Source organism: Dipodomys spectabilis, unplaced genomic scaffold (genome assembly GCF_019054845.1).
Source record: "Dipodomys spectabilis isolate Male_0828 unplaced genomic scaffold, ASM1905484v1 ptg000108l, whole genome shotgun sequence".
Taxonomy (NCBI): domain Eukaryota; kingdom Metazoa; phylum Chordata; class Mammalia; order Rodentia; family Heteromyidae; genus Dipodomys; species Dipodomys spectabilis.
The window spans coordinates 19,269,347-19,296,129 of record NW_024870785.1 but is presented as its reverse complement, the minus strand read 5'-3'; the positions used below and the strand labels follow the sequence as shown (position 1 = coordinate 19,296,129).

The window sequence follows — 26,783 nt, the reverse complement described above, 5'->3', positions numbered from 1 at the left end:
ACCTGTAATCCTAGCTACTCACGAGGCTAAGATCTGAGGATTATGGTTCGAAGTCAGCCTGGCAGACAAATCCTTGAGACTCATCTCTAATTAACCACCCCAAAAAGCCAGAAATGGGGCTGTGGCTCAGATGGTGGAATGCTAGCCTTGAACTAAAAGGTAAGAGATAGCGACCAGGAGCTGAGTTCAAGGCCTAGGATCAATGAGTGTGCATGCATGCACACACACACAGACACAGACACACACAATTTCCCAGTGCCTAGCTGTATCCTTTTTTTTTTTGGTCGGGTCATGGGGCCTGAACTCTGGGCGCTGTCCCTCAGCTCTTCAGCTCAAGGCTAGCGCTCTACCACTTGAGCCACAGCACCACTTCCAGCTTTTTCTGTGTATGTGGTACTGGGGAATCAAACCTAGGGCTTCATCATGCTAGGCAAGCACTCTACCACTAAGCCACATTCCCAGCCCTTTCTCTCTTTTTTTTTTTTTGCCAGTCCTGGGGCTTGAACTCAGGGCCTGGGCACTGTCCTTAGCTTTATAGCTGAAGGCTAGCACTTTACTACTTGAGCCACAGATCTGCTTCCAGCTTTTTCTGTCTTTCTTTCTTTTTTTTTTTTTTTTTTTGATGCTTTGATGCTTAATTAGATATGAGTCTCATGGACTTTCCTTTCCAGGTTGGCTTTGAACTGTGATCCTCAGATGTCAGCCTTCTGAATAGCTAGGATGACAGGCATAAGCCACCAGCACCCAGGTCTCCATTGCTCTTTTTCTAGCATATAAGTGGATTGAAGAGTTGTTTTTGTTGTTGTTTTGTTTTGCCAGTCCTGAGGCTTGAACTCAGGGCCTGGGCGCTGTCCTTGAGCTTCTTTTGCTCAAGGCTAGCACTCTACCACTTGAGCTACAGAGCCTCTTTCGGCTTTTTCTATTTATGTGGTACTGAGGAATGGAACCTAGGGCTTTGTGCATGCTAGCAAGCGCTCTATCACTAAACCACGTTTCCAGCTCCTGAAGAAATTTTTATGTGTATAAAGGTTTTGTGACTGAAGCGCTAAGAAAGCTGTAGTAGCTCTTCTCAGCTAGAGGAAAGGGCATCTCAGGTAGTGGGAGGGCTCTGGGCTGCCCTTCCAGCTGTGGTAGCATCCGCCTTGTCTGTGAGGGGCTGGCTCCAGGAGCATGGGCTTAGTTGGGGCTGATTCAGCCCTGAGGCTAGTTGAGCCATTTTCAGGCCTGCTGCGTCTGATTAGTGCTGGTGGGTTTTGCTGAGGACGAGGTCTTGTTTATGCTGGCTCTCAGTTTATTAATCTGGCCAGGCTACTAGAACCCAGGAGACGTTGTCTTCAGGTTAATGGACTCATACACTTTTCTTCTTTCTTCTTCTTTCTTCCTTTTCCTTCCTTCCTTCCTTCCTTCCTTCCTTCCTTCCTTCCTTCCTTCCTTCCTTCCTTCCTTCCTTCCTTCCTTCCTTCCTTCCTTCCTTCCTTCCTCCCTCCCTTCCTCCCTCCCTTCCTTTCTTCCTCTTCCTCCTCCTCCTCCTTTTCTTCCTCCTCCTCTTCCTTTTCTTCTTCCTCTTCTTCCTCCTCTTTCTTCTTCCTCCTTCCTTCTTCTTTTACTTTTTTGGTGCTGATCTTGGGGCTTGAACTCAGGGCCTGGGCACTATCCCTTAGCTTTTCAGCTAAAGGGTTGTTGTGCTCTACCACTCGAGCCACAGCTCTACTTCCAGCTTGTAAATTTTTGGAGGCTTCATTGGAAATCAGAGTCTCACAGGCTTTCCTGCCCAGGCTGACTTTGAACCATGATCCTCAGATCACAGCCTCCTGAATAGCTAGGATTATAGGCATGAGCCACCAATGCCTGCTTACCAGATCTTCATTTAACTTCCTAGGAGTTAGCTGTCTAGCAGCCTCTAAGAATTCTCTAGTGAATCAAATCTAATTCTGGGTGCTGGTGGCTCACATCCTTTACCACCAGCCATCCTTTGCTATGGAGGGTACTAACTTAGCACTCATCACCAGGGAGCTGCATCCTGGATCTGTTTTGGACACCTGTTTTCTTGTGATGCTGAGGGTGGTCCTGAGGACCTTCCACATGCCAGGCAAGCCAACCCTCTACCACTGAGCTCCCGGCCCATTGACATTTCTGGAAATATCTTAGCCATTACCACCAACACAAAGCATAAAACGTACCCTGCCCTTCATGCCTGCTTCTCATCTGGTTACAGTTTCTGGTCTCAGAGATTCCTTTCTTTTCCAAGTCATGACTCAGATCATCCTCTCTTGCAGGTGGTGCATCAGGGTGGGACTTTGCAAACACATTGGCATAACAATGTTGCTTCTTCCTTCCTCCCTCTCTTCCTTATGATTATTATTGTTATTGTTGCTGCTCCTGGGGCTTGAACTCAGGATCTGGGCTCTGGCTCTGAGCTTTTTTGCTCAAGGCTAATGCTTTACCACTAGAGCCACAGCTCCACTTCTACCTTTTTGGTGGTTACTTGGAGATAGGAGTCTTACGGACTTTGCTCCCTTAGCCGGCTTTGAATAGAGATCCTCAGATCTCGGCATTCTGAGTAGCCAGGATTACAGGCGTGAGCTACTGGTGCCTGGCTTCAGAGAAAGTTTCTACAACTTGCCTACTTGTTGGAACAGTCAAGCTGAGATCTGTTTGGACTCAGATCTCCAGGCTTTTTCACTCACCCTTGACCACAAGGTAGTGCTGTTTTGCCAGGCCCAGTGGCCAAATCTGCAGTCAGCTAAACCATTGTCAGATGGGAATGTATTTAGTAGAAAACTCTACCATGAGGTCATACGTGTTTCAGTCTTATTGTATAATATGGGTGGGGCTTCAAAATGTTTATGGTTTTTTTTATTGTTGCTGTTTTTGTTTGTTTGTTTGTTTCAGTCCTGGGGCTTGAACTCAGGGCCTGGGCACTGTCCCTGACATTGTTTTGCTCAGGGCTAGTACTCTACCACTATAGTGCCACTTCTGGCTTTTTTGCTGATTAATTGGAGATAAGAGTCTTAATGGATTTGTCTGCCCAGGCTTGACTTTGAACCTTGATCCTTGGAGCTCAGTATCCTGAGGAGACAGGATTACAGACGTGGGTCACCGGTACCTTACCAATGTTTGCATTCCTGTGGTGTCAACTCACCCTTGTGTTTCTTCCCTTTGGGCCTCTGCCTCACAGACGTCCTTGTTTGGAGAGGGGACCTACCTCACGAGTGACTTGAGCCTGGCCCTCATTTATAGTCCTAACGGCCACGGGTGGCAGCGCAGCCTCCTGGGCCCCATCCTTAGCTGTGTGGCTGTGTGTGAGGTCATTGATCATCCAGATGTCAAGTGCCAAACCAAGAAGAAGGGTGAGTGGGTACTTCGTTCACACCTGGCTGTTGGCCCAGTTGTATGTATGTGTTGGGGGGAAGAGAGCGGGTCTGGGGCATCTGAAGGGATGAGGGAGAGGGTGCTAGAGAGTGAAGGACAGGGATTGAGTGCTGATGGACACGATCACTTACTACAGGCCAGGGGCAGGGAGTGCCATGAGGAGCCTACAAGGCCCAAAGGATACATGGAGGAGAAGCGGCTTCATGCCGTATCCAAGTGGTCCAGGAGAGCAGTTGGATGAGAGGAGAGCATGACCTTCTTTAGTGTGTGTGTGCTGGTCATGAGGCTTGAACTTGAGGCCTGGACACTGTGTCTGAGCTCTTTTGCACATGGCAAGCACTCTACCACTTTGAGCCACAGCGCCACTTCTGGTTTTCTGGAGAGAAACATCTCATGGACTTTCCTTCCCAGGCTGGCTTTGAACTGCGATCCTCAGATCTCAGCCTTCTGAGTAGCTAGGATTACAGGCCTGAGCCACTGGTACCTAGTGACCGTGGGCTTCTTAAGGTCTGGAAATAGGTCTTAATTGTAGTTCAAAGTCAGCCCAAGCAGAAAAACCCATGAGACTCTTTTTTTTTTGGGGGGGGGGGGTGCGATCCGGTCATGGGGCCTGAACTCTGGGCCTGGGCGCTGTCCCTCAGCTCTTCAGCTCAAGGCTAGCGCTCTACCACTTGAGCCACAGCGCCACTTCCAGCTTTTGTTTTTCTTCTGCTTATGTGGCGCTGAGGAATCGAACCCAGGGCCTCAAGCATGCAAGGCGAGCGCTCTACCACTGAGCCACCTTCCCAGCCCCCATGAGACTCTTTTATCTCCCATTAACCACTCAAAAGCCAGAAATGGAACTGTGGTAGAGCACTAGCCTTGAGTGAAAAAGCAAAGCGATAGCACCCAGGCCTTAAATTCAAGCCCCAGTACCAGCACAAAAGTATTTACTAAACTAAATCAAAGGACACTGGGTCTAGACCCTCTGTGTTACCCTGATGGATATGTGCTAGAACCCCCAGTAGATAAGAGGGGGCATCTGAGATCATAAGAAGCAAGTTTAGGGCTTTGCAGTGAGCAGTGAAGCTGCCACCCTCCCCACCTCCGCCCCCCCCCCCGCCATCCCGCCCCCCCCCCCCCCCCCCCTCCATCAGTACAGCCCTAATGTATTCTGTGGACTGTTTGCCCTGGGGCTCTGCTGTGCTGTCTTGCTCCAAGACAGAGGAGTCATAGAACCGTCATTCCAATCTCTGAACGGGCCTGTCAGTTTTACTCAGAAAAGGAGAATTTCAGAAGACAGATTGTTCTGGTCTCTAATGTAAAACAACTGGGATCCTGCAGATCTAGCCCAGGTCCGTCACCACCCTCCCAAGCCAGACGGCATGAATGTTTGCGTTTGTATTTCTTAGGAACTTTGTACACTGACATTAAACATTCAAATGAAACCTCACAGCCTCTGCTGGCACGCAGCTTTGCTCTCCCCTTGCTCCCCCATCATGAGACACAAATTACTAAGAGTTATTATAAGGGGGCTGGGAAGGTGGTTCAGTGGTAGAGTGCTTGCCTTGCATGCATGAGGCCCTGGGTTCCATTCCTCAGCACCACATAAGCAGAAAAGGCTGGAAGTGGCGCTGTGGCTCCAGTGGTAGAGCACTAGCCTTGAGCTGAAGAGCTGAGGGACAGCGCCCAGGCCGAGTACAGACCCCACAACTGACCCAAAAAAAAAAAAGTTATTAGCCGGGCGCTGGTGGCTCACGCCTGTAATCCTAGCTACTCAGGAGGCTGAGATCTGAGGATCGCGGTTCAAAGCCAGCCCGGGCAGGAGAGACCGTGAGACTCCTATCTCCAATAAACTACCAGAAAACCGGAAGTGGCGCTGTAGCTCAAGTGGTAGAGCGCTCGCCTTGAGCTGAAGAGCTGAGGGACAGCGCCCAGGCCCAGAGTTCAAGCCCCACGACCGACAAAAAAAAAAAAAAAAAAAGTTATTAAAAGAAAAACTTAAGCCAGGTGCTGGTGGCTCATGCCTGTAATCCTAGCTACTCAGGAGGCTGAGATCTGAGGATCGTGATTCAAAGCCAGCCTGGGCAGAAAAGTCCATGAGACTCTTATCTCCAATTAGCCACTAGAAAACCAGAAGTGGTGCTGTGGCTCAAGCGGTAGAGCACTTGCCTTGAGCTGAAGAGTGCAGGGATAGCACCCAAGCCCAGAGTTCAAGACCCATGACCGACAGAAAAAAAAAGAAAAACTTAAAAAAAATGTTTTGTTTTGTTTTTTTTTAAAGCCAGGCACTGGTGGCTCATGCCTGTGATCTACTCTGAGAGCTGAGGATCATGGTTCGAAGCACACTTGGGCAGGAAAGTCCATGAGACTCTTATCTCTAGTTAAGCACCAAAAAGCGGGAAGTAGAGGTATGGCTCAAGTGGTAGAGCACCAGCCTTGAGCATAAAAGCTTAAGGACAGCACCCAGGTTTTGAGTTCAAGCCCTGGGACCGGCACAAAAGAAAAAAGACAAAAATGTTTAAAGTTTTGCCAGACACTGGTGGCTTACATCTAGGATTATGATCGTAGTTACTCAGATGGGTGAGATCTGGCATCACAGTTCAAAGCCAGCCAAAGCTGAAAGGTCCCTGAGACTCTTATTTTCAGTTAACCAACAAAAAAGCCAGAAGTGGAGCTATGGTTCAGGTGTGGTAGAGCATTAGCCTAGAGTGAAAAAGCTCAGGGATAGTGCCCAGACCCTGAGTTCAAGCCACAGTACCAGCACACATAAAAAAATTGAAGTCTTATTAGGAAAGGTGAAAGAAAAGTATTCTAAGAAGCTCAAATCTAGCATGGTTTATTTTATTTTATTTATTTATTTGCCAGACCTGGGGCTTGAACGCAGGGCCTGGGCACTGTCCCTAAGCTTTCTACTTGGGCCACAGCACTACTTCTAGCTTTTTCTGTTTATATGATACTGAGGAATCAAATCATGCTAGGCAAGCAGTCTACCACTGAGCCACATTCCCAGCCCTAGCATGGTTTATTTTAAATGCTTCCTAAAGGCTTTATTCCAGATTAAGCCCTCTTCCCAGTCTTAGCATCATCATCATCATCATCATCATCATCATCTTTATTATTTTTGCATTTCAACTCAGGATGTCATGCTTGCTAGGTAGACTCTACTACTTGAGCCATTTCTTCAGCCCCCTCCCTACATTTTTTGTTATTGTTTAGTTCTTTTTCAGATAAGGTTAACTCAGACCATGATCCTCCTACTTAACACTTTTTTTTTTTTTGGGGGGGTCCGGTCGTGGGACCTGAACTCTGGGCCTGGGCGCTGTCCCTCAGCTCTTCAGCTCAAGGCTAGCGCTCTACCACTTGAGCCACAGCGCCACTTCCGGCTTTTTTCTTTTTGCTTATGTGGTGCTGAGGAATCGAACCCAGGGCCTCAGGCATGCAAGGCAAGCGCTCTACCACTGAGCCACCTTCCCAGCCCCTACTTAACACTTTGTGTAGCTGGAATTATAGGCATGTACTACCATGTCCAGCCCTAGCCTGGTTTATTGTTGTAGCTGTGAGTTTGCTTCTTCCCTCTGCTTTCCCCACACAGTTGGGTTTTGTTCTTTCTTGTATCCCTTCCTGTCTGTCTGTCTGTCTGCCTTCCAGCTAGATTCTCCTGTTTCGATGCTGTTTAACACACACACACACACACATGCCCATTGCTCAGTGTGTCAGGGCTGCTGTACCTCAGTATGAGGACGCTTGGTTCATTTCTGTCCTCATGTGCTTCTTCTGTTGTTGTATTTCCCTCCTTTAGATTCCAAGGAAATAGATCGTGGGAGAGCAAGAGTGAGGCATAGCGAAGGGGGAGATGTCCCCCCTAAGTACTTCGTGGTCACTAATAACCAGCTGCTGCGTGTGAAGTACCTGCTGGTGTACTCGCAGAAGCAGCCCAAGAGGTAAGGAGGAGGCGTTGTTCCTGTCTGGAGGCCAGGAGAGGATGGAGGGGCTGAATTCAGACTCTGATTTATCATCATCTGCCCCACTTAGCCCCGGGCCTCAGGCCTCCGCTGTGTCTAAAGCATGGCACGCTCACTGCTGGACAAGGGGAGTCAGGGAGATGCAGGCTCGACTCCTAGGCGACATCAGAATAGATATCTAGAGGAGATTTGGGGACAAGTATTGCGAGATTTATCCACACACAAGGCCTATGAGGGACTGTATGAAGTCCCGCTGGTGACATCTGACCCCTGGACCCATGATGTCAGCGGTAACCCATTGGTGAGGCTATGCTAAGCAGCAGCGTGGTTACCCGATCCTGGCTGACACTGTGTGTAGGCAGGCTTTGCAGCCACTGCCTGGTCCTCCCTGTATAGGCCTGAGGAGCTGCTCCGCTTCTTTTCCTCCTCTTCTGCCTCCTCTTCCTCCTCCTCCTCCTCTTCTTCCTTCTTCTTTCTTCCTTCTTCTGTGCTGGTACTGGGGCTTGAACTCAGGGCCTGGCCACTCTCACTTGGCTTTTTTGCTTAAGGCTGGCACTCTACCATTGAGCCACACTTCCACTTCTGATTTTTTGCTGGTTAATTGGAGTTAAGACTCACACAGACTTTTTATTTTATTTTATTTTATTTGACCTGGGGTAGATTTGAACTGTGATCCTCAGATCTCAGTCTCCTAAGTAGCTAAGATTATAGATGTGAATCACCAGCACCTGGCCCAGGACTTTTCTTTTCTCTTTGGTCAGTCATGGGGCTTGAACTCAGAATCTTGGTGCTGTCCCTGAGCTTTTGCACAGGCTGGCTTTGAACCATGATCCTCACATCTCAGCTAGGAGGCATGAGCAACTGGTGCCCTGCAGGACTTTCAACTTTTCACTCTTAAAATGAGGGTGTTGAGGCTGGGGGGGAGGAGGAGTTGTAGCTTGGTGGTAGAATGCCTGCCTTGCTTACGTGGGACTCTGGGGTTTAATCCAGTGCTATAAAAGATAAAAACAAGCAAATAAGGTGAGAATGTTGGACCAAGTAGTAGGCAAGGTTTTCCAGCCCTGAAGAACTGTGGTTATTGCCTGGTCCTATCTAAGTAGTGAGGCAGTAGGAAGACCTACAGGGAACTCAAGATGGAGGTTAACACTGAGATCTTTTTCTTCTCCTTCTCCTTCTCTTCTTTCTTGTTGGTATTGAGGTTTGAACTTAGTGCCTCAAGTCTCAGCTTGCTTGCTCCCAGCTGGCATTTTACCACTTGAGCCTCACCTCCAGCCCAGCTTTTTGCTAGTTATTTTGTGAGAGTGGAGTCTCACAGATGTTTCTGCCTGGCCTGGCCTCAAAACTTCATCCTCCAGATCTCAGCCTCCTGAGTAACTGGGATGACAGGTATGAGGTACCAGCACCTGGCTTTCCCTTTGTGATCTTGTCAGAATGTTGGGGTCCAGCTGCAGGTCAGCAGCAGGCAAGCAGGATGATAGGAAAAGGGATTACTTTTAGTAATCTTGTTCTTACTCAACCAGTGGTTTCCATGTTTCTGAATTTCAGAAACCACTAAAATCGACTCCCCACCCCAAATTTGGGACACTACAGGATTCCTGAGTTCTGGAGTCTAGGAGACATTATCTATTGGTTTAAAAATCAGGTGACTTGGAGCTGGGAAGTTGGCTCAGTGGTAGTGTGCTTGCCTTGCATGCATGAGGCCCTGGATTCAATTCCTTGGCACCAAAAAAAGCCAGATGTGGCGCTGTGGCTCAAATGGTAAAGTGCTTGAGCTGAAGAGCTGAGGGACAGCGCCCAGGCCCAGAGTTTAGGCCCCATGACTGGCCAGAAAACAAAACAAAACAAAATCAGGTGACTTTTTTGATGTAAAAATTCCATTTATTTCATACTTCTTTGTGGAGTTTTTTGTTTTGTTTCATTTTGTTTTTCTTTTTGGTGCTGGTCTTGGGGCTTAAACGCAGGGTCTGGATGCAATCCTTGAACATTTTGGTCAAGACTAGTGCTCTATCACTTGAGCCACAGCTCTACTTCTTTCTTTTTTCTTTTCTGTTTTTTTGGTTGGTTGTGGATCTTGAACTCTGGGCCTAGGCACTGATCCTCAGCTCTTCAGCTCAAGGCTAGCACTCTACTACTTGAGCCACAGCACCATTCCCAGTTTTCTGGTGGTTAATTGGAGATAAGAGTCTCACAGACTTTCTTGCCTGGGCTGGCTTTGAACTGAGATCCTCAGCTCTCAGCCTCCTGAGTAGGTAGGATTACAGGCATGAGCCATGGGAGCCCAGCTCACTTCTTTCTTTTTAAAAGCTCATTGGAGATAAGAGTATCGTGGACTTGCCTGCCGCACCTGGCTTCCAATGTGATCATTAGATCTCAACCTCCTGAGGAGCCAGGCTACAGGCATGAGCTGGAAGTGTGTCTTTTGTGCAGACTTGGATGTCTTAGAACATCTCCCAATGGGCCAAAGAGGATTTCCCCAGCTCACATTTTCATGCACCAAGTGAAAAGATCTTTTTACTCAGTAACCTGTTGCCATTTGGGCAGACTCCCCTGAGTGCGGTCATTCTTTTAGATACCAAAGTCTTGCTTAAGAATAGATGGGTTATGAAAGGTAAAAAAAAAAAAAAGGAACTTAGAAAAGGGGAACTTGGGGTGAGCTCATTGCCTAGCTGTCCTTGTACATTTAGAAAATGTTCTGTTGAAAGAGTCTTTGATGCCAGAGCAAACAATCCCAGATTTCTCTAGTAAGGCAGCACGAAACTTCTTACAGCTCACGCAGAGGATGAAATTCATCATTTCATCTTCTTTGAGCCAGTACTTGTTGCATACACTTTTTTTTTTTTTTTTTGGTTTTTTAAATGTTTTTCTCCTATTGCAACATCACTCATTTTCTCCTTTAAGCAGAGCATCGAGCCAATTCTCCTGGTTTTCCAGCCATTGGTTTATGGTCATGATGTCCCTGTATTTGCTGCTGCTGCTTTTAGTAAGCATCATCAACTCCAATACCTTCCAGCACTTTTGGAATCGTGCAAAGAGATGATCATTTGGGCACCTGGTATGGGCATCCACCTCGGCCACACGCCTTAAAATCTTCATTCTTCTACCTCTGGTGCCTCACTCAGCCAAGCCTGAGGACCAATTGTGGGACCACAGGACCATTTTCCAGATGCCATCAACGGACTGATTGCCTTTGAAGATGTTCCCAGACATACTTTAGTCAAGTTGTGTGTGTAGGGGAATGTCTGGCTTCTCACTCGAAGGTTCCAGAGGAGCCCTTCTAACCACTGCTTCCTAAACAGTCCTCTGAAATGAACTTTTTTTTTTTTCTAGCCAGGGCCAAAGGAAAAAGTCGTGCCACATTTAGGAAGCAAGTGTTCAAGCCATCAGTGGTATGTTGACAATCATTCTTGGCAGAGGTTGGGTGTTTTCTAATGCCTTCTGGAAGGCCGCAGCAGGGAACTATCAATCACGACGCAGGCGGTTGCCTTGTTTTGACTCAAGACACCCAAGAGAGACAGTCATGTTTCTCATAAAAAAAAAAAAAATATCACTGCAGTTGTTTTGGGATTCCGTCAGCTTTTGTGTGTGAGTGCAAAACATTTTAACAATTTTCTCAAATCAACAAACTAGCAGGCACTAGAAAAGGAATCAGGCTTCTTCTTCTTTTTTTTTTTTTTTAAACAATGAGCAACTCAAATTGTCTCTTTCTTACAAATTACCAACTGCTGATTGAGTACAGCTGAGAAGGGACCAAATGATTCTATTCTGATCTGGGAAGAAAAAAAAAATAGCTCTTTGACTAATTAGTTTTTGTGAGCTCAGTAGAGCGGGGGAAATTGCAAATCCAAGAGCACACCATTTGGCCAGGATCCAGTCTCTTAGCTGTGTTTTAGAGAGAAGGATCTGGAGTGGCTGGTTTGCTGGTGTCCTTCACCTCACCAATCTGCCTTGATTGTGGCCTGCCTGTCACAAGTGCCATGCTGCTGGTCTCCAGGGGATAGAAACCTGTAATGTGTGCCATACCATCCACTGGAAGTGAGCCTCCCTCAGCCGTGCTTAGTCTTTGGGACTTGGCCTGGGTTTTTACAAAGGTTGTAGAAAAACTTTGTGGCTGCACAGAGAGCCACCTCCCTGGAAGAATTCTCCATTCTTTTCTCCCTGCTGGCTTCCAGCCATCATAGAGTTCCACTTATATGGGAATGAGATTGTTGTAATGAAGGTGGAAACATTAACTGGGCACCAGCAGCTCATACCTTTAATCCTAGCTACTCAGGAGGCTGATATCTAAGAGTCAGTGTTGAAAGCAAGCTTGGGCTTTAGAAAAGTCTGAGACTGTCTGATATCCAATTGACTAGCAAAATGCTGGAAGTGGAGCTGTGGCACAAATGGTAGAGTACAGCCTTGAACAGAGAACTATAGGACAATACCCAGGCCCTGAGTTCAAGCCCCAGTACTGGCATAAAAAAATTAATTAAAAAGGGGGGGAAAATCATTTTTCTGCACTTTGTGAAATTGTGAAAAGCCACTGTTTCATGGTTTTTACCTTGAATACTGGAACATTTCAAAAATAAAGGTATTTTCCTAATTACTAAGGTCTCTGTGACTATTTTCATGCTCATCACAAGTCAGCTGGGCGTCAGTGGCTCCTAGCTATTTCTGAAGGTTGAGATTTCTGAGGACCACCGTTCAAAGCTAGCCTAGGCAGGGCTGGGAAGGTGGCTCAGTGGTAGAGCGCTTGCCTTGCATGCTCGAGGCCCTGGGTTCGATTCCTCAGCACCACATGAGAAAAAAGCTGGAAGTGGCGCTGTGGCTCAAGTGGTAGAGCACTAGCCTTGAGCTGAAGAGCTGAGGGACAGCGCCCAGGCCCAGAGTTCAGGCCCCACGACCGGACCCAAAAAAAAAAAAAAAAAAAAAAAAGCTAGCCTAGGCAGAAAAGTCTGTAAGACTCTTATTGCCAATTAATCACAGAAAAAGCCAGAAGTGGAGTGGTGGCTCAAGTAGTAGAGTGCTAGCCTTGAGCAAAAAAAGCTCAGGGATGGTGCCCAGGCCCTGCGTTCAAGCCTTAGGGCCAGCACCAAAAAAAAAAAAAAAAGTATAGTGTGAGCCTTAGGTTTAGAACACATTTTGGGGAGCTGGGAAGGTGGCTCAGTGGTAGAGCGCTTGCCTTACATGCTTGAGGCCCTGGGTTCGATTCCTCAGCACCACATAAGCAAAAAGAAAAAACCGGAAGTGGCGCTGTGGCTCAAGTGGTAGAGCACTAGCCTTGAGCTGAAGAGCTGAGGGACAGCGCCCAGGCCCAGAGTTCAGGCCCCACGACCGGACCCCACCCCCTAAAAAAAAAAACACATTTTGGGTTCTGATAGGTATATCAGCTCAGAACTAGGGTAACAGGAGACAATGGGAGAACTCTGGGATCTATGAATGGAAAGATAGGAGGAAGAAAAACCTTGAATGAGGCTTAGCTCTCTCTAAGTACCTCAACCTAAGGCAGATCTCACAAGGCCAAGCATGGTGGGGGCCTGGGTTTGAAACTGGGATTCTGAAGGTTGTAGCAGAGCCTAGTGCCCCGACCATGGAGAAAGAAGCAATCTCTTCACTGAGTAAAATGCCCACAAGACAGAAGTATGCCTGGCACTTGATGGCAGAAGGGAGTGGATGGAGGTTCAGTTAGGGTCCCTTGGACCTAGGTGTTGTGAAAAGCTTTGCCCTCAGGCCTCTGTTACCAGTGTCACTGTCCAGTATACCACTTTGGAAGGGGTAGTGAGTGGGCCTTTCGGATGAAGGGCATGATGGGAAGGGCTCAGTGGGACTTTTTTTTTTTTTTTTTGGTCTGGTTGTGGGGCCTGAACTCTGGGCCTGGGCGCTGTCCCTCAGCTCTTCAGCTCAAGGCTAGCGCTCTACCACTTGAGCCACAGCGCCACTTCTGGCTTTTTTCTTTTTTTTTGCTTATGTGGTGCTGAGGAATCGAACTCAAGGCCTCAGGCATGCAAGGCAAGCGCTCTACCACTGAGCCACCTTCCCAGCCCGCTCAGTGGGATTTTGAATAAATATATGTGTGTAGAGGAGACAGGTCAGAGGATGGATTCAATGTCATTTCTTTATTTTTTTGGGGGGGGGAAGGTCCGGTCATGGGGTCTGAACTCTGGGCCTGGGTGCTGTCCCTCAGCTCTTCAGCTCAAGGCTAGCGCTCTACCACTTGAGCCACAGCGCCACTTCCGGCTTTTTTCTTTTTGCTTATGTGGTGCTGAGGAATCGAATCCAGGGCCTCAGGCATGCAAGGCAAGCGCTCTACCACTGAGCCACCTTCCCAGCCCCATTTCTTTATCTTTTTTGTGCCCATCTTGGGGCTTGAACTCAGGGCCTGGGCACTGTCCCTGAGCTTTTAGTCTCAAGGCTAGCACTCTACCACTTGAGCCATAGCTCCACTTCCAGCTTTTTGGTGATTAATTGGAGATAGGAATCTCATGGACTTTCTTTTTTTTTTTTTTGGGTCCGGTTGTGGGGCATGAACTCCGGGCCTGGGTGCTGTCCCTCAGCTCTTCAGCTCAAGGCTAGCGCTCTACCACTTGAGCCACAGCACCACTTCTGGCTTTTTTCTTTTTGCTTATGTGGTGCTGAGGAATCAAACCCAGGGCCTCAGGCATGCAAGGCAAGTGCTCTACCACTGAGCCACCTTCCCAGCCCCTCATGGACTTTCTTGCCCTGGCTAGCTTTGAACTTCGATCCTTGGGTCTTGGCCTCCAGAATAGCTAGGATTACAGGTATGAGCCATCAACTCCTAGCTTTCAGTGTCATTTCTGATGAATCCATTCCATTAAATACAATTGTGTACAAAGCCAGGAGTGGGTGAGGAGTTTGTCACTTAAAGACTACAATTGAAGCCCAGAGCTGGTTTCTCACACCTGTAATCCTAGCTACTGAGGACGTGAGATCTGAGGATTGAGGTTTGAAGCCAGCCTGGGCAGGAAAATCCATGAGACTCTTAGCTCCAATAAACTACTCAGAAAAATCCAGAAGTAGTGCTTTGGCTCCAGTGGTAGAGTGCTAGCCTTGAGCACAAAGAGTCTCAGGGACAGTGCCCCGCATCCCTGAGTTCAAGCCCCAGGACTAGCAATAGAAATAAAAATAAAGACACTGATTGATGAAGTTATTTTTCTTCAGAACATGGCCCCATGGCATCTGAGCCCATGTACTGCTAAGCCCAGGAGGTTTGTATTGGCTTAGAATCTGCCTCCCCACCCTCCCGGGTTTCCATGGTGATGATGCTTGGGCCCTGGGGCCTGGTGAATTCAGTGCCTTAAGCCCAAAACAGGAGTACTCCCCCTCCCCAAACCCCTCCATAGCCCTCCCAGGTCTCTCCTCCTTGCCCTCCTTTCTACCACCCCATCCCAGTGCCCAGTTTTCCATCTCTTGTCTTTTGTTTTTGTCTTTGTCATTCCCCGCCCTCCCTCCCCCCCCCCCCCCCCCCATGGGTTTCTGTTTGTTTCCAAACTGTCTGGGACTGTGTGCCATGGAGACAGTGTCCTGGGCTGCCTCTACCCTGATCTGGTTAGAATAAGCCCCCACTGCTTTGCATGCATCTCCAACCTGAAGCTGGGAGCATCCAGAGAGGGGGAAAAAAAGCCCACATTCCAAAACAAGATAGAAACCGCATCTCCACCCACTCTGCTGGCGCCCTTCTCCACCTGGAACGGGTTTTCTGAAAATGTCCAGTGTTTCACTGCAAGATCCATAGATGGAAGGATACATGGGGTTTGCTGAGGACTTTGTATCAATTACTGGAACTATGCAGTGTTAGAAAAAGCAAATAACCTTGCAGCGGGGTGCTGGTAACTCATACCTGTAATCCTAGCTACTCAGAGGCTGAGATCTGAGGATCGAGGTTTGAAGCCAGCCCAGGCAAGAATGACCTTGACACTCTTAATCTTCAATAAAGCATTCAGAAAAAGTTAGAGGTTGCACTGTGGCTCGAGTGGTAGAGCGCTAGCCTTGAGCAAAAGAAGCTCAGGCAGGCACTGAGTTCAAGCCTCAGGTTTGGCATAAAAGAAAAAATTGTGGGCTGGGAAGGTGGCTCAGTGGTAGAGTGCTTGCCTTACATGCCTGAGGCCCTGGGTTCGATTCCTCAGCACCACATAAGCAAAAAGAAAAAAGCCGGAAGTGGCGCTGTGGCTCAAGTGGTAGAGCTCTAGCCTTGAGCTGAAGAGCTGAGGGACAGTGCCCAGGCCCAGAGTTCAGGCCCCACAACTGGACCCAAAAAAAAGAAAAAATTGTGATGAAGTTGGCATTTCTTTTTTCTTTTCTTTCTTTTTTTTTTTTTTTTGTCAGTCGTGGGACTTGAACTCTGGGCCTGGGCACTGTCCCTGAGCTCTTCAGCTCAAGGCTAGCACACTACCACTTGAGCCACAGTACCCGGTTTTGAGTGGTTTATTGGAGATAAGAGTCTCATGAACTTTCTTGCTTGGGCTGGCTTTGAACTACAATCCTCAGATCTCAGCCTCCTGGTAGCTAGGATTACAGGTGTGAGCCACCGGTGCCTGGCTGAAGTTGGCATTTCTTGTGTTAGAATTGTCTGCAAACAAACCGGGCGCCGGTGGCTCACGCCTGTAATCCTAGCTACTCAGGATGCTGAGCTCTGATGATCATGGTTCAAAGCCAGCCTGGGCAGGAAAGTCTGTGAGACTCCTATCTCCAATAAACCACCAGAAAACTGGAAGTGGTGCTGTAGCTCAAGTGGTAGAGCGCTCACCTTGAGCTGAAGAGCACAGGGACAGCGCCCAAGCCCAGAGTTCAAGCCCCACAACCAACCAAAAAAAAAAAAAAAAAGAATTGTCTGCAAACTTCTTGAGGGCAGGGGCCTGGTTATCTTGAAGATCCATCTATCTAAGAGATGGTAGGTGCTCAAGAAAAGTTTGAGTCAGGCACCAGTGGCTCATGCCTGTAATCCCAGCTACTCAGGAGGCTGAGGATCACAGTTCAAAGCCAGCGCAGCCCCAAAGAAAAGTTCATAAGGCTTTTATCCCCAGTTAACCATCAAAAAGTCACAAGTGGAGCTGTGGCTCCAGTATTAGAGTGCCAGCCTTGAATGGAAAAGCTGAGGGACAGCTCCCAGACCCTTAGTTCAAGCCTGTTTTCCCATGGAAAAAAAAGTTTGTTGAGTGAATAAATGCAAGATGCAAGACATCCTCCCAGTTTAGTGGAGAGTAATGGTTGAATGTCACCAAAATAGGATTAAATTATACTTGAGAAGAAAATAAGAAGGCACTGGGATGGGTGGTGTGACTCAATTTCCAGTAGTCCACTTGCTCTGTCAGCAGAAAAATAAATTGGGGGAGGGGGTGGCGGTGCCGGCTGATGAGGTCCAATTATTGCCTTGATGCTTATTCATACACATATGTAAATGACTGATAACACAGCCTTTTCCGGGTGGAGGGTTGAGGGAGGTCGTAGGGCTTGAACTCTTGGGCTTGGGTGCTGTCCCTGATTCTCTTTGTGCTCAAGGCTAGTGCTCTAACCACTTTGAGCCATCACTCTGCTTCTGGTTTTCTAGTGGTTAATTAGCGACAAGAGTTGCACAGGATTTTCTTGCCTGGGCTGGCTTCAAACCTCATGCTTAGATCTCAGCCTCCTGAGTAGCTAGGATTACAGGTGTGAGTCACCAGCACCTGGCTATTTATTTACTTTTTGTTGGTTGTGGGGCTTGAACTCAGGGCCTGGGCACAGTCTCTGAGCTTTTTTTGCTCAAGGCTAGCATTGTATCACTTGAGCTACAGTGCCACTTCTGGCTTTTTCTGTTTGTGTGGTACTGAGGAATCGAACCCACGGCTTCCTGCATGCTAGACAAGCATTCGACCACTAAGCCACATTCCTAGCCCTGCTGATTGGTTTTTGAGACACCGGCTAGCTATGTAATCCAGGCTAGCCTCACTTCCTGCCTCAGTCCTGCATTCAGCTCTGGTGACCCTGTCCATCATTTCAGACTCAGGAGGCAAATTCAGAGATATACATAACACTGAATCAGAGGCAGTTGGAGTGAGGGGAAGGAGGTCCCACCTGTGGCCCCCCCCAACTCTCAGTTCAGAGCTCAGCCTGCCCTAATTAAGACTTCTTTGAGTCTGTGTGTCTAGAGATTGCCAGCAGCCAAGTCCTCCTGCTTGTCTGAGATGTTTGAGACATGAGAGAATAAACAACCTCCCCTGTCTGGCCAGCTGTATGGAGCTCCATTCATGTCTTGGCTCTCCTGGCCACTGGGGCTAACAGTCCTGTGTCCACCTCCAGCAGAGGCCTGGGGGGACCTGTTAAGAGGAGGGGAAGGGAGAAACGGTCACTTCATGTTTCCAGATTAGACAGGATATTCCTATTTTATATCAGTATCAGGTACCTCAGCCGAAAGCCCCTTTGGACCCAGCCTTGTGTTTGTAATGACAGCTGTCAGTTAAGAGGGAACTCCCCCCCCCCCCCCCCCATAAGCTACCATCCCTGAGATCCAAGGCCCTTCACCTCTGCTACATCTGTAGCAACTCATCCAAATAGCTTTTATTTTTGTCAGTCATGGGGCTTGAACTCAGAGCCTAGGTGCTGTCCTGGAGCTCTTTTGCTCAAGGCTAGCACTCTATCACTTTGAGCTACAGTGTCACTTCTGGTTTTCTGGTGGTTCATTGGAGATAAGAGTCTCAGACTTTCCTGCCTGGGCTGGCTTTGAACTGTGATCTTCAGATCTCAGCTTCCTGAGCAGCTAGGAGTAGAGTCATGAACCACCAGGGCCCAGTGTGCAAATAGCTGATTTTATACAAGTGGACACTGAAAATTGGGACAGAAGTAAAATTTGGATGATGTGCTGCTTTTTCATTCCTGCAGCCTGCTAACTCTGGACATTGTGGCTAGAGTGGCAGCACTGTGGTTTGGGACGCATGGTGTTTTCATCCTACGCCTGTTTTGGAGATCAGGCTGATGGTGAAGCCGTTTCCTGAGGAAGAAGGCCCCTTGGAAAAGCACTTTGCCAGGTGCTCCTAAATCATCGCACGGGAAACAGAGCCCATGTGAGGCTCTGCCATCAGCCAGAGTCAAGCCCAGCCTGAGCTTGCTAGACTACAGGAGACAGTGGCCTTCGGAAGACAGACAGTTCCCACCCCCCCCCCCAACACACACACACCATCTGCTTTTCTGAGACTGGGATTGTGGGGGAGGATGCAGCCAGTCTGCAGGGTTGGACCAATTCCTCTAGGAGCCCCCGAAATGCAGACAAGAGAGGCGGGAGCAGACAGCGTGGGATTCCTCCAGGGGGGTCTCGGGGGGGGGGGGCAGGTGTCCACCCCCACCCCCCAGTGTGTCTCAAGCCAATGGCCTCTGCCTTTGAGTGTAGCAGAGGCGGTTTATGCAGCTCAACTGGGTTTGTCTGTGTAGGTGGCTACATTGCTGTTTAGAGCTGGGTTCTTGGTAGAGAAGCATGTTCTGTGGGCTGAGACTAGTGTGACTCCATGTTGCTGTGTATGTAAACTGTGGATGGGGTCTCTCCTCCTCTTCCCCCTTCCCCTTCCCCTCCTCCCCTCTCCTCCTCCTCCTCCTCCTCCTCCTCCTCCTCCTCCTTCTTCTTCATCTTCTTCTTCTTCCTCTTCCTCCTCCTCCTCTTTCTCCTCCTCCCCTCCTCCTCCTCCTCCTCCCCTCCTCCTCCTCCTCCTCCTCCTCCTCTCCTCCTCCTCCTCCTCCTCCTCCTCCTCCTCCTCCTCCTCCGTCTTCTTCCTCTGTCAGCCTCCAGAGTAGCTGGGATTACAGCCATGAGCCACTAGCACCCAGCATGGCTCTGATTTTGTTTGGGTCGGTTGTGGGGCTTGAACTCAGAGCCTGGATATTGTCCTTGAGCTTTGTGCTCAAGGCTAGTGCTCTATCACTTTGAGCTACAGCTTCCCTTCCAGTTTTTGAGTGGTTCATTGGAGATAAGCCTCCCAGGGACTTTCCTGCCCAGGCTGGCTCTGGCTGTAATTTTGTGGAAGCTGCTTCCTCCACCTCTCTTCCCTACCCTCTGATGGGAACCCATGGAATCTTCCCAGTCTTCCGCATACATTAGCACTGTGAAACACAGATTCAACACCTGCCTCCTACCTGGCTCCTCCCCTAACCCCTACCCGGGCTGCAAGAGTCACTGGACTCAGCAGAATCGGGCTTAAGGCAGAGCTGGGTCAGGTCAGGCCTCAGCAGCCAGACATGCCTGCGCCTGCCTGCCCAACCCCAGTAGTGGGCAGAACAGCCAGGGCAGCTGTTCCCCATGATTGATAACTCTTGGGGGGGGGGGGAAGGGAAGGGATAACTCCTATGCTAATACAGGTGATTTTAGGATCTTCCAGGATTAGGGACACAGTATTCCTGTGCCCTCTAGAAGGGCAGAGTTCTAGTAGGGAACCCACACAAAAAAGAGTTTGGGAAGGGCAGAGGACAGTTCTTTTCGGCCAGTAGGGTGACCATCTTGGAAATCCCCTGGATTCTGTGAAAGCTGGCAGCTCTCTGGGGCTCTCCTGAAATATCCATGACCTGCAGAGAATGAGGGAGGGGTCCAGGGTGCAGCCGGGGTTGCTGAGCTGGGAGATGCTCTGGGAGTGAGCTCAGGGTAGGGCAGGCCCTGGAGCGGGCTGGGAAAGGGTCTGCTTGGGAGATCATGCTGGACTTCCCTTCCCCTCCCACACAGGCAACTGATGTGGGGTTCTTCTAGCTCCAGACATTTACCAGAGATGGGAAGAAGTTAGTTTGAAAAGACCTTCTGGGGAGAGGTGGAGATGCTTTAAAAAAAAACTTTTTTTCCCCGTCTCATTCTAGGGCTTGAGCTCAGGGCTTGGGCACTATTCCTGAGCTTCTTTTGCTCAAGGCTAGTGCTCTACCACTTGAGCCACAGTGCCACTTCTGGCTTTGTCTAAGTAGTTTATTGGAGATAAGAGTCTCACAAACCTTCTGCCTGGGTTGGCTTTGACCTGTGATCCTCAGATCTCAGACTCCTGAGTAGCTAGGATTACAGGCGTGAGCTACCAGCACTCAACAAAACTGAGATTGTGTGTGTGTGTGTGTGTGTGTGTGTGTGTGTGTGTGTGTGTGTGATTAATTGTCTCACAGACTTACCTGCCCTAGCTGGCTTCAAGGTTCCACCCTCAAATCTCAGCCTCCTGAGTAGCTGGGATTACAGGTGTGTGCCACCAGTGTGCCTGGCTTAAACTGGGGGAAATTTCCTATTGAAAAGAAGAAAACTTTTATTTTATTTTTTTTCTCATATGAGTGAGACATTGGCCAAAGTAATGTGTTTAAGGAAATTTCTGCTTCATGCTGACCAGGCCAGGGAATGTCTGGTCAAAGCGTTGCTGACGGCCAGGGTCTCTGTCAATAAACAGGCGACCTCTGATGGCCTCCCTGAACTCATTTCCCTCTGAAGTGTGAAAGAAGATGATGTCACTGTGAGTGAGACCTCCCAGTCATGGAGTTTGTCTGAGAGCAAGATGGAGGACTCATTGGTCAGGGGGCAGATGCCCACTTACTCTGAACAGCTGCCCCCCCCCCCCCCCAGCCCCCAGCCTCTCTGATCCCCTCCTTCACGTGGTCTATGATAACATATCTAGGGCTCCCCAGTGGAAGGTGTTCCTAGGGAATCCTGGGATGCATAGTCCTAATTCCACTCACCTGGAAGGCCTCTCCTCCCCCCCCCCTCCCCCCCCAGGGAGCTGGGCCTTTCTTTCCTATGGAGAAGGGCTCCGAGGAAAGAAATAGACTCTTGAGAGTGCAGGTTCAGGTCCTATCCCCCGAGCAGAGCAGACAGTGGCAACGTGCATGGCAGCCTGTGTCCTGGGGTCAGGCCACAGGTCCCATGGGGGAGTTTCCATGACCACAGAGCTCCAGTCAGGAGGTTGGGAAGGGACAGAGAGGAAGTCACAAAGCTTTCTCTGTCTCTCCTCCACAGCCTCTTCCTGAGCCCACAGGTGAGGCTTTTATGGGATTGACAGAGCCACTGCCAGGCATGAAGAAGGTTACATGGCCTCTCTCCCAGTTCCCGCTCCACTCCCACTTCATCTCCTGGTAGGCGAGGGTGTAGCCGTGAGACTCTGAAGTACAGAGATGGCCAGAAGTTTCTAGGAGGAAGGCCTGTGTCTTCTTTTTTTTGTTGTTGGTTAAGAGGCTTGAACTCAGAGCCTGAGCACTTTCCTTGAGCTCTTTTGCTCAAGGCTAGAGCTCTACCATTTTGAGCCACAGCTCTACTTCCGGTTTTCTGATGGTTCATTGGAGTTAATAGTAACAGAGTTTCCTGCCCGGGCTAGCTTTGAACCGTGAGCCTTACATCTCAGCCTCCCAAGTAGCTAAGATTATAGGTATAAGCCACCAATATCTGGCCTAGGTCTTCTTTGTGCTTCCCAGAGGACGTCATAGATTTTCAATCACAGACTTAGTCCACATAGCAACCAGCCCTCTCTGTGTTTGCCTGACCCGCTTGGTTCAGGATGACCTCAAACCTAAACCTCACGCTAACAGGCTTGCAGAAAGCTCATTGGGAATGTGGCTTAGTGGTAGAGTGCTTGCCCTGCACGTGTGAAGCTCTAGGGTCAATTCCTCAGTACCACATAAATAGATAAATCTGGAAGTGGTGCTGTGGCTCAAATGGTAGAGTGCTAGCCTTGAGCAAAAGAAGCTCAGAGACAGCACCCAGGCCCTGAGTTTAAGCCCCAGGACTGGAAAAGAAAAGAAAAGAAAACTCACCGATGGGGCTGGGTGTAGTGGCCCCAACACTAGGAAGTAAAGATTAGGAGGATTGTGTATTAAGGCCAACTCAGGCAAAATGGTAGTGAGACCCCCTCTCCCCTCCTTCTCAACCAACAAGCTGAGAGCAGTGGTACATGTCTGTGATTCCCAACTATGCAGAAAGTATATGTAGGAGGATCCTAGGGCAACCAGGGCAAAAACAACTAACAAACTGTCTAAACCACTCAAGCAAAAAGGGCTAGAAGGGCCACGCAAAGTGGGAAAGTACCTGTCTAGCAAGCACAAGGCCTTGAATTCAAACTGTAGAACCAACCAACAGAACAAAACAAAACAAAAAACCTCCCTTGCACTAATGAGCAACTGAGCGATAAGCCAATGGACTAATTAGGTCTACTTCCTCAGCCAATAGTCATTCACCATCTTGCTTGTTTGTGTCAAGCCTTGTGCTGAATATTATCAGGAACAAGATAGACAAGATTCTGGCTTTTGGAGCACTGACAAGAAGGAAACAATAATGACAGAGTATGATTTATGTATTTTATATTATGAAGGAAGTTGAAGGACTTCCGTGGGAGACAGCGCTCAGCAAATCTTACTCCCATGAAATGGCTAGGGAAGATTCTAGAAACTAAGAAATGGGATTGAGAATGAGAAAAAGGATAAGAAAATAAAAGAAGAAAGAGGAAAAAAAATAACCAATCCTTGGGGTTGGAGGTGTGGTTCCAGTCAATAAGCGAAACTATTAGCTACCAAGTTCAAGTCCTGGTCTTAGACAAAAATAGCAGCAAAAGGGGCTGGGAATGTGGCTTGGTAGTAGAGTGCTTGCCTAGCATACATGAAGTCCTTAGTACCACATAAACAAAAAAGCTAGAAGTGGCACTGTGGCTCAAGTGGTAGAGTGCTAGCCTTGAGCAAAAGACGCTCAGAGACAGCACCCAGGCCCTGAGTTCAAGTCCCAGGACTGGCAAAAACAAAAACAAAAAACAACAACAAAGAATGAGAAAGGACTATACAAAGAGTTCTTTTCTTTCTTTCTTTCTTTTTTTGGTCAGTCATTGGGCTTGAACTCTGGGCCTGGGTGCTGGTCCTGAGCTTTTCGGGTGAAGGTGAACACTCTACCACTTGAGCCACAGAGCCACTTCCAGTTTTCTGGTGGTTATTTGGAGATAAGAGTCTCACAGACTTTCCTTCTCTGGCCTGGCTTTGAACCTCTGAGCCTTCTGAGTAGCTAGGATTACAGGTGTGAGTCATTAGCGCCTAGCATGCAAAGAGTTCTTTTTCTTTTTTTGTCGGTTGTGGGGCTTGAACTCTGGGCCTAGGTGCTGTCCCGCAGCTCTTCAGCTCAAGGTTAGCACTCTACCACTTGTACCACAGCGCCACTTCCAGTTTTCAGGCGTTTTTTTGGAGCTAAGAGTTTCATGGCCCGGGCGCCAGTGGCTCATGCCTGTAATCCTAGCTAGTCAGGAGGCTGAGATCTGAGGATCGTGGTTCAAAACCAGCCCAGGCAGGAAACTCAGTGAGACTCTTATCTCCAATAAACCACCAGAAAACTGGAAGTGGAGCTGTGGTTCAAGCGGTAGAGCACTCACCTTGAGCTGAAGAGCTAAGGGACAGCGTCCTAGCCCAGAGTTCAAGCCCTACAACTGACAAAAATAAAAAAGGGTTTCTGGGACTTTCCTGCCCAGACTGGTTTTGAACTGCGATCCTCATATCTCAGCCCTCTGAGTAGCTAGGATTATAGGTGTGAGCCATCAGCACCTGGTACAGAGTTCTTGAAGAGAAGGGAAAGACAATTCTGAGAGCTTGTGGGGGAGAAGCGCTTGGCCTAATCTGGAATAAGCAGAAGAGCCTTGTGAATAGAGCCTGGGTGTTGGGGGAGGTAGAGAGATGAGCTGGGGCTGGGGGGGGGGGGGGTATGAAGTCAGAAGAGACCAATCAGGCCTTGAGCATCCCAGGGAGGACAAGTAGATGTTTGGGGAAGACACTAAGGGCTCTAAACAAATGTGGGACACAGTTAAGAAAAATAGGCTTAAAAAAAAAAAAAAAAAACAAAAAAACTGGGCACTGGTGGCTCAAGCCTGTAATCCTAGCTACTCAAGAGGCTGAGATCTGAGGATCGCAGTTCAAAGCCAACCTGGGCAGGAAAGTCCATGAGACTCTTATCTCTGATGAACCAACAGAAAACTGGAAGAAGTGCTGTGGCTCAAAGCGATGGATTGCCAGCCTTCAGCAGAAAAGCTCAGGGACAGCCTCCAGGTCCTGAGTTCAAGGCCCATGACTGACAAAAAGTAGCAATGAAAGAAAAACAGAATCCAAACCGCCTTGTCTTCCTGTGGGACCACGGAGCTTTCGCTGGCTGGGATGACATTTCTGCCACCTTTTCCTCCGTGGGTTGGGCTGTGGCTGCTCCAAGACCCAGAACACGGGTGGGTCACCTCCATTGGTTCCTCTCTCTGGACAGACGTGCCCTTTGGTGAGGGGGTGGAAGCATTTTTGAGGTGAAATGTTGTAGAACAGCCAGGATCGGAAAATATTAACAGTTCACTGGCGCCAACAAGGTTCGCCCTAGGGCCAGAAAGTACAGGGAAGAGGAGGGATGTCCCTTCGGCAGAGGACCCAGGGACAGGAGGAGGTCAGCCAGGAGCCACTCACACCCAGTATCCCAGGTTGCCTCTAATTTCAGGGCTAGAGCAAGGCTTCCCTGTGTCAGATGGAAATCCTGGGGTGCCCTTGTACTCTACGGAGGGCCATTGAAATGGGGCGATCTGTGTGTGTGTGTGCATGTGCATGTTGGTTCTGGGGCTTGAACTCAGAGCCTGAATGTTGTTCTTAAACTTTGTTTTTGTGGACCAGGCGATGGTGGCTCACACCTGTAATCCTAGGTACTAAGGAGGCTGAGATCTGAGGATCGTGGTTCAAAGCCAGGAAAGTCAGTGAGACTCTTATCTTCAATAAACCACCAGAAAACCAGAACTGGCACTGTGGCTCATGTGGTAGAGTGTTTGCCTTGGCCTGGAGTTCAGAGATAGCACCCAAGCCCCCAGAGTTCAAGCCCCATGACCCCAAAAAACAAAACAAACAAAAAACCCTTTGTTTTTGTTTTTTACTTTTGGTTTTTCCCTTTTCTGTTAGTCCTAGGGCCTGGATGTTGTCCCTGAGCTGCTTTTTTGGCTCAGGACTAGCCCTTTAACCACTTGAGTACAGCTCCAATTCGGCTTTTTTGGTAGTTTATTGGAGATGAGTCTCACGAACTTTCCTGCCAGGAAATGAGTTCCTTTTTTTTTTTTTCCCCCTCCTTTCAAGGCTAGTTCTCTACCATTCAAGTCACAGCTCTATTTCTGCCTCTCTCTCTTTTTTTTTTTTTTTGGTAGTTTTTGGAGATAAGAGTCTCTTGGACTTTCCTACTAGCCTGGCTTTGAACCACGATCCTTAAACCTCAGCCTTCTGAATAGCTAGGATTACAGGCATGAACCAGTGGTGCCGGCTTAGTGGGGACTACTTAAAGGATGGGCTGTCCAAACACTCTGGGCACTGGAATACCAAGAGGGATGAAATGTACCAAGTGCTTCCATCCTCCAGGGCCTTGCTGTAAAGGAGGAATAGATAAGAAAGCAATGTCAGTAGAATGGGATTGTCATCATGTTGGACAACACAAGGGTGGGGGAGAGGCCCATGGGACAGAGAGGAACAGTTAGGTTGGCCTGGGCTACCAGGAAGGGAACCAATTGGAAGTGATTGGTCCTTAGGCTGAGTCTTGCTACAAATAAGCATTTGTGAGTGGTTGCACAGACTTGAAGGCTGGCTTTTGAGGGTACTGGCTATGTGTGTGTAAAGAGATTCACTTACAGAGATACAAGCAACTAGGCTCATTGTCTCCAAAGGCCTATAGAAGACAATGGGGAACGGACCAGAATTGTTGGTGGCAGAGCTGTTCATTTAATGGAAACCCTTTAAAAAGAGAGAAAAGAGCTAAGTGCTCATGGCTCATGCCTGTAATCCTAGCTACCCAGGAGGCTGAGCTCTGAGGACTGTGAGTTCAAAAGCAGCCCAAGCAGAAAAGCCTGTCAGACTGTTATCTTCCATTAACCAGCAGAAAGCCCAAAGTGGAGATATGGCTTAAGTGGTAGCATGCTAGCCAAAGGAGAGCGAGAGGCCCCAGTTCTGCCCCAAGAAAAACTAAAACACGAGGGGGGGGGGGGAGGGAGAGAGGGAGGAAAGAAAGAAAGAAAGAAAGAAGGTAAGAAAGAAAGAAAGAAAGAAAGAAAACCAGAGCCCAAGCCACAGGAAAGCTGAAAACTCCTGAGATATAGAGAGCTTTGGAAAGGCTTGCCATGGGATTGTGGGTATAAAGGTAGACTATTTTGATTTCAAGAGGCAAGAAGGCTTCCAGTAGGTATTATGTAATCTATGCCATCGGCTTAGCTCCCCCTCATTTATTACAGAGAAAATAAGGCCAAAGAGGGGATGTGAAATGCTTAAGGTCACACTGCCTTTCAAGATCAGCCTATAGCTCAAATACAGCCACAGCAATGCACACAAGCAAGCTCCGCTCCTCTGGAGTGCCACCATGTGTACTAAGGGGGCCCAGAACCCCCATTAGACTGGAACCATTGGGCCCTGCCTGCCTGCTGTCTTCTCTTTCCAGCCCCAGCCTTCCACAGGAGGAGAAAATTCTGGAACTTGTGGGTCTTTCCTAAGAATTCCCTGAAAGTTTCCACTAAGAGAGCAAGATGGACTGACTCTAAG

General features: G+C 48.6%; 1 protein-coding gene and 1 long non-coding RNA gene across 3 annotated transcripts in view; one reads left to right on the top strand and one right to left on the bottom strand.

Annotated features, from left to right (window-relative positions):
- Positions 1-11,085, top strand: part of Parp16 (poly(ADP-ribose) polymerase family member 16) — a 19,721-nt gene extending 8,636 nt beyond the window's left edge. Inside the window, exons 4-6 of one of the 2 annotated variants that reach the window (XM_042687979.1) lie at positions 3,179-3,350; positions 7,154-7,295; positions 10,215-11,085. In XM_042687979.1, coding sequence (XP_042543913.1) covers positions 3,179-3,350; positions 7,154-7,295; positions 10,215-10,353 — 453 coding nt within the window. In that variant the 3' untranslated portion in view covers positions 10,354-11,085. The remainder of the gene's footprint in view (positions 1-3,178; positions 3,351-7,153; positions 7,296-10,214) is intronic. The other variant, XM_042687980.1, reaches the window with a different exon arrangement.
- LOC122114662 lies at positions 10,878-26,783 on the bottom strand. Its single transcript, XR_006148594.1, has 3 exons — positions 26,774-26,783; positions 19,399-19,405; positions 10,878-10,939 (listed from the first exon to the last, which is right to left on the bottom strand). It is a non-coding gene; the product is annotated as an uncharacterized LOC122114662 (long non-coding RNA).